Source organism: Peromyscus leucopus, chromosome 17 (assembly GCF_004664715.2).
Source record: "Peromyscus leucopus breed LL Stock chromosome 17, UCI_PerLeu_2.1, whole genome shotgun sequence".
Classification (NCBI taxonomy): Eukaryota; Metazoa; Chordata; class Mammalia; order Rodentia; family Cricetidae; genus Peromyscus; species Peromyscus leucopus.
This window is the reverse complement of record NC_051077.1, coordinates 8,768,206-8,774,807: the sequence shown is the minus strand read 5'-3', so window position 1 is coordinate 8,774,807 and position 6,602 is coordinate 8,768,206. Positions and strand designations below refer to the sequence as shown.

The following is a 6,602-nucleotide window of genomic DNA, read 5'->3' as shown; positions in this document are numbered from 1 at the left end:
CACTGAATCCAGAACTCACCATATCCACACTCTGGCAAGCCTGCTTGCTGTGGGAATTGCCTGTCTCTGCCTCCCATTGCTGGTATTTCAGGTGGGGTACCACACCCTCCCAGATTTCATGTAAGTTCTGGGCGGCTGGATGTTGCCTTTATGTTTTCATGACAAGCATGTTACTTCCCAAGTTGTCTCCCCAGACCTCCACTGCTTTTTTAAAGAAAGGACCTCGTGTAGCTCAGTCTGGCTTTGGAATTCACCAAGAGTTGTGATTAATGCACCATGCCTGCCTTAAGGTCTCAGTTTGTACACAGTGTTTAGAACTAGGTGCTTGGACTAGGGCATGCTGCTTGTGCAAAGGCAAATTTCTGTTGTTCTCTGAACAATAGGACTGAAACCATCAGCAGTGAGGAGCCACATGAACAAGGATTCCAACCCACACTGTACAGCCATGGCTGGGGAGAATTCTAGTTGTACGATGTCAATTTTCATATTTTGAGGATAAACTCCTCGGGGACACAGACTAGGAAACACATCTGACAGTCATGAGGTGTACAGGGTCCCAGGGTGGGATTCCTCTACTCACTGGGGTTTTTCCATGTGGAAGAAAACTGTCACCTAAACATGGATTTGGGGCTGGTCGGAGGCCAGTGAGAACTGTTCTCACAGCAGCGTCGTAGACATCACAGATGGAAAATGTGCCTCAGTCATCCCATCCAGTCCCGGGAAGGGCATTCTCTAACGATTCCACACACGGCCACAGAGTCAGTGCATCCACCCTGTCCCGGGGGAGATCTTGGAGTCAAACAGCTCCCCAAGTTGTAAATTTCCTTTCACTCTTTTCTTGTTATATTTCAAGAGGGTTATTTTTAATGAAAAAAAAAGAAAGAAAGAAACAAGAAAATAGTTCCTGCTTTTGGCCTTGTTGTAGAGCGCTACAGCCACCATCGTCATCTGAGCAGATGGGACCGCTTGCCAAGAGAACCCCCGCCCCCAAGATGGGGCCTGTGGACTGTTGACATTCTATGTATGAGAAGGAGGGTGGGGAGCATCCACCCCTCCCACACTCCAGACTTTGTATGCGGTTCCGTCCTAACTGCCTGTAGCCTTTCCATGGCATTAGAGTTAATAAAGTGTAGACGTTTAACGGAAGCCGGTAGAGCCCATCTATCCAACTATGGGAAGTCCTCAGGCACGCTGGGGCGAGTCTGTCCAGTGCCGTGTGGCCGCTGTCACTCGTGCTAGTGACGCCTCACCCAGCTCTGTAAGCAAGGTCAGTAAACTCATTGGCTCCCCAAGTTGGACTTCGTGAAAACAGCACTTGGGTTTGTCATGGGCGCCCTCTAAGGAGGGGCTGCACACTTCTTTATGTCTCGCCAGGGAAAGAGTCCCTGAACTGAGCCTAAAGGTAAGTTTCCTATATAGGAAAATGCTCCCAGTTAAGATCAACATCCAGTTCCTGGGACTTCTCTGAATGGGTTACACTTTCTTCAGACACTAATACGAGAGTGAACACATATTTTAGAAATCCCTAGAATCACACTCTGTTTCGTTGAGGTGATGAATGGGACTTCCCGTTTGCAGGGGACTTTCATCTCCTTCTGGCAACATGCCATAACAGACTTCTTCCCCTCAGGCCTTCTTAAAACCTTGCTTCATGTGATCTTTATCATTCCATGGAGCCAAAAGGATGATCACCAGGGGAATAAATTTCTGCGAGGTGTGTCCTCCGTGTCTGCGGCTTCTGTACCCCACACACCACAGGACTCAATGCTGGGCTCGGCAACGCCCCCTCTATTTCAGTTCTTGGAAACTGTCCACCTAGCTAGTCTCTTCTGATTCTTATGATTCTTCTGTCTGGTTCCCAATGAGATAGCATAGATACCTCTTTTTACACAAAATAATTGTGTAAAAATCCCTCACCATACATCCTCAGAAGTAGAATACTCTTGGGTTCTCCAAAAGGTAGCCTTTGTATATGTATTCAAAGAACTAGACTGAAGTTACTGATGAGTGAGTTTGTGGATGAATATGATTCTGGTAGTAGGACCCTTTCCCATCCCTAAGGGACCTCATCCCCACAGTCAGCCACCACCTCTGCCCCAACACTTGAAAAAACAAGGCTGTGGCTCTCAGCTGTTGGCTCAGTCTCAGCAGATGGACCGAAGAGACTCAAGGATCAGGTTACCAGGGACAAGCCCATTGGCACCATCTCTCCCTAGCTACCTGGGATGTGTGCACTGACCTGGGGAGTTTCTCCTATCAGGAGCAAAGCTCGTGAAAAGTTAAGGACTGGGTGGTGCGTGTGTGCATGCGTGTGTGCGTGCGTGCGTGCGTGCGTGCGTGTGTGCAGGATGATCCAAATCCTCCTGAGAAAACAGAGCAAATACTACTCATAGCTTTTTTTTTTTAAAGGATGAGCCAAACTTGGTATGGTGTCACATGCCTCCAGTCTCAGCACTTCTGAAGCACAGAAACTGGTTTACATAACAAAATCCTAACCAAACAAACAACTAAAAGAGACTAGAAAAGAAAGAACTGGCTGGTAGAAGAAGCAACGCTCTCCCCACAGAGGTGCCTACCAGAGGGGAGGGCTCACTGGTGTGAATATGGTGGCGAGGCTCGCAGGGTCCGCTGTTCTCGCTACTTTGTATTATTTTCATCGTTGTGTTCAAGCTATTGTTTCGGAACTTGGATCCAGAGCTATTCAAAAACTTAACTGGCGGCTTTTCTTCTCCTGGCCACTAGGTGGTGCCAAATCCCCGGTTGGCGTCCCACTTCAACTGGGAAACTAGAAAATGAAGCCCAAATGTAGAGCAGAATTACAAAATGAACAGGGTGGAGGAGGCAAATGTCCTGAACCCCAAAGCTAGTCTTGGAGTAGTCCCAGAAAGAATCCCCAGTGGAAGTTCTGGCAGCCAGGGCAGCCCCTCGTTCATGGAGCTGCCTGGTGCTACCCACCACTCTGACCCTTCTCTCCAGCTAGCCGATTTGCCTTTCTCTTTCTTTCTCTTTGTGCGATTGGCTGCTCTCCCCCTCAGGAAGTGAGAGCTGTTTACTGCTTCTGCATCCACAAAGAGGCCTTTCCCCAGAGATGGCCAAAAGTGGCTCACTCACCCTGTTTACCAGGGCTGGCTGTAAATCCTTCAGTACCAGCTCATCCTCTGGGTAGGGGCGGGTCACTTCATTCACCGTCCCGGGGAAACCGACTTTCTGTGCATGTTCCTGTCAATTCCGACTGGGGTGGGGAGGGGGCAACAGTCTGGGCAGCAGGGCAGGCTTGGGCTCTGAGGGAATCTGTCACAGAACAGGCTTGTAACTGGCATCCTCAGGCTGCTGCCATCCCAGGACAAACAGAAAGCCCACGCATAAGGGAAATGAACAGCAAGGCCTGATTCCCTGGGAGCTATTATGGTCTGCTTGTGAGATAGTGAGCACGTGCTTCCCACCTGCCTGAAAGCACAGGGCTGAGGTGAAAGACAACACCTACCTAAGCGTAAGCAAAGACAGGGGTGGGCAGGTGGGAGCCTTTCCCTCACCCAGCACAAAGGGCCTGACCAACGTTCCTGCAACCGGCAGATTACAGATGGCAAGATAAAAGTATAATACATTTACTTAACGACAGATTTATGGACGCCGGAGCCATAGAGAACGAAGCCCCAAAGACCGTAGGGAAATCCCCTGGGTTTATGTTACATTTTGATGAGGGATGGACAGCCACACTGGAATGTGACTAAGTCGAGGTCAGATGGAGGGAACTCACAAGACCCACACAACCTCCTCTCCTTCCCCCACACCTAGGAGATGGGACACTTGCAGCTTCTAGGCTCCTTTGGGGGAAAGGAAAGCTGGTTTCTAGAACTCTTGGGGAGAGGGGAAGGTCAGGTGACAGGAGACACATCAGAAAGGCATGACCTCATTGTTTTGAGAGTCTTTCCTGGGTCACCCTGGCCATCCTGCTAACTCAGCGTATGCCCAGGGAAATCCCACCGTGTGGACTTTCCACCCAGGGAAATCTCACCAGGTGCTGAGTGCAGAGTTGAAAGGCCCCTTCCTCCAGGAGCCCCTTTTGTAAGGTGAGTGACATCACCTGCATTCTAGTCAGCTCAGCTATTGTCACAAGGTGCCAGATGGGCAATTCCACTACAGACAGCTATACCTTACAGCTCTGGAAGCTGGAATCCAGGACCAAGGGGAGGTAACTCCATAGATACCAGCCTGCAGGGCGCAGTGCTATGCAGCCCCCTTGCTCCTTGTCTTAGTTAACTGATAACTATGGTTTGTGTCAAGTTGGCATAAAATAAGCCAGCACAACTGACCCCTTGACAACTTGACACACAAACATATCACTGTTAAGCCATAACCTTTCCTTTCTTGTTCATCCCCAAGACTACACATCAATACAAGTATCACAATATAAAACATTTAATAAACTTTAAAAGTACCAGTCTTAATTCAAAAGCTTTAAAATTCAGTCTACTTAAAAATCCAAAGTCGGGGGCGACCCCTCGCTGCTGGAGAAGCGGCTCTCGGAAGACTCGCCCCGCTACTGGCTGCTTCAGAAGTGGGCGAGCATGTCGAGCGCGGACGCGGCGGAGGCGGAGGCGGAGCCGGGCGAGGAGAAGGCGGCGGCGGCCGCCGGGGAGAACCCGCTCGTGTTCCTGTGCTCGCGCTGTCGCCGGCCGCTGGGCCACTCGCTCACCTGGGTGACCAGCCAGGAGGACAGCAACTGCATCCTCTTGCGCTGTGTTTCCTCCAATGTGTCTGTGGATAAAGAACAGAAACTGTCCAAGTGTAAAGGCGAAGACGGCTGCATTCTTGGGACGCTGTATTGTACAGGCTGCTCCCTGCGCCTTGGCTATGTGTACAGATGCACTCCCAAGAACCTGGACTCCAAGAGGGACTTGTTCTGCCTCAGCGTCGAAGCCATTGAAAGTTACACTTTAGGGTCCTCCGAAAAGCAAATCGTGTCGGAAGACAAGGAGCTTCTCAATCTGGAAAGCAGAGTTGAAATAGAGAAGTCTGTAAAGCAGATGGAAGACGTCCTGAAGGCCTTGCTGATGAAGCTGTGGGAGATTGAGTTAAAACTGTCCTCCGCTGGCTGCTGCCACTGAGCTGCCCTTCCCGACCTGCCCCCCGCCCCCGTTCCTAATGGTGGTCAGACTCCTTCTGGGTACTTTAGGGGAGAAGTACCTGTTCTCCCTATGTGACTCTTAAAGCCAGTTTATGATACATACATGTTGGAACGAGATTTTGTGAGTTTTTATTTTATTAAAAAACGGGGTGATTTTTTCTTTTTTTTTTTGTTAAATTCATTGTATGTGTGCATTTTTCTATTTTTTAAAAACTTTGTCACTTAATACTTTGGATATTAAAGAGTGAGTAGTAAGAAAAAAAATTAAAAAAAAAATCCAAAGTCTTTTTTAAAGCCTAAAATCTCTCTTAAAATCCAGTCTCTCATCTCTGGGCTCCTGTAAAAACCAAAAGTAAATTAAATACTTTCTTACTTCAAGAGGAAAGAACCAGGGCACAGTCACAATCAGATCAAAGCAAAACCAAACTCCCAACTGTGTAAGCAATTCAATGTCTGATGCCTGGGATTCACTTCCTGTCTTCCGGACTCCTCCAAAGGGCCTGGGTCATTCTCCAGCTCCGCTCTCCACAGCACACACAGCTTGTCTTCCAAGCTCTGGGAGGCTCCATTCCACAATTGCTGCTCCTCTTGGTGATCATTCATGGCACTGGCACCTCCAAAATGCTGGGGTCTTCCGCTGCAACTGAACTGCATTTTCACTGATGGCCTCTCCTGGGTTCTCACAGTGCCAAGCCTCGGCTGTTGTCCATGACCCTTCATGGTTTCAAAACCAGTAGTACCACCTGGGTGGCTCTCACACAATGACGTTCAGCTGCCAGCATTAGGTACAACCTTGGCCACCTCTGGCACACAACTTTCATGTGCTGACTCTCAGGAAATACTTCCCAGAAGATTTTGCCTCAATGATGCTGGTCTCTTCTCCATCACTGCTAATTTCTCAGCTCCAGCTAAGCAGCATCAGTTGTCCCAGTAAAGCAAAAGTTGCACTTGGAGGGTGCCGGGCTCTTGTTAATCACAGCTGACTCTTCAGCCCCAGATGACCAGACTCCACAGATTCCTCACACAAATGGCCCAGTAGTGTCTTTGCTTCCCCTCTGAAACTTCTCAGGCCAGGCCTTCATCTTCTGTACTGCTGTCACCATTCTTATCGTCTAAGGTCCTACAGAAGAACAGCTCACTGAGCTCTCAACACTCAATGGCTTTCCTAGCTCGGAAGTTCCAAAGTCCTTCCACGATGGTCCCTAAAAAAACATGATTCAGGTCTGTTAGCAATACCCCACTATCCTGGTACCAACCTCTGTCTTAATTAGGGTTGCTCTTACTGTGATGAAACACCATGACCACAAGCAGACAGGGAGGGGGAAGGGTTTATTTTCCTTACACTTACGTCCACATTACTGTTCATCATCGAGGACAGGAGGAATTGCACATGGGGCAGGAACCTGGAGGCAGGACCCGCTGCAGAGGCCACGGATGAGTGCTGCTTACTGGCTGTTCCTCATGGCTTGCTCAG

General features: G+C 49.2%; 1 protein-coding gene across 1 annotated transcript; it reads left to right on the top strand.

The window, feature by feature from the left end:
- Nucleotides 1-1,171: 1,171 nt before the first annotated feature.
- On the top strand, nt 1,172-5,125 carry LOC114701870 (protein Mis18-alpha-like). The gene is made up of 3 exons (XM_037211894.1): nt 1,172-1,267; nt 1,579-1,714; nt 4,489-5,125. Exons 1-3 carry the CDS (start codon nt 1,172-1,174, stop codon nt 5,106-5,108), a joined length of 852 nt encoding a protein of 283 aa, XP_037067789.1. The 3' UTR covers nt 5,109-5,125.
- Nucleotides 5,126-6,602: the final 1,477 nt, after the last annotated feature.

What these genes read in the sequence shown, in the direction of transcription:
- LOC114701870 (XM_037211894.1), top strand. Translation starts at nt 1,172, where the DNA reads ATGGGAAGTCCTCAGGCACGCTGGGGCGAGTCTGTCCAGTGCCGTGTG. An exon ending in CACCCAGCTCTGTAAGCAAG is followed by an intron (nt 1,268 to 1,578) that starts GTCAGTAAACTC and finishes TCCCGTTTGCAG; the next exon opens with GGGACTTTCATCTCCTTCTG. An exon ending in GGGGAATAAATTTCTGCGAG is followed by an intron (nt 1,715 to 4,488) that starts GTGTGTCCTCCG and finishes AAAAATCCAAAG; the next exon opens with TCGGGGGCGACCCCTCGCTG.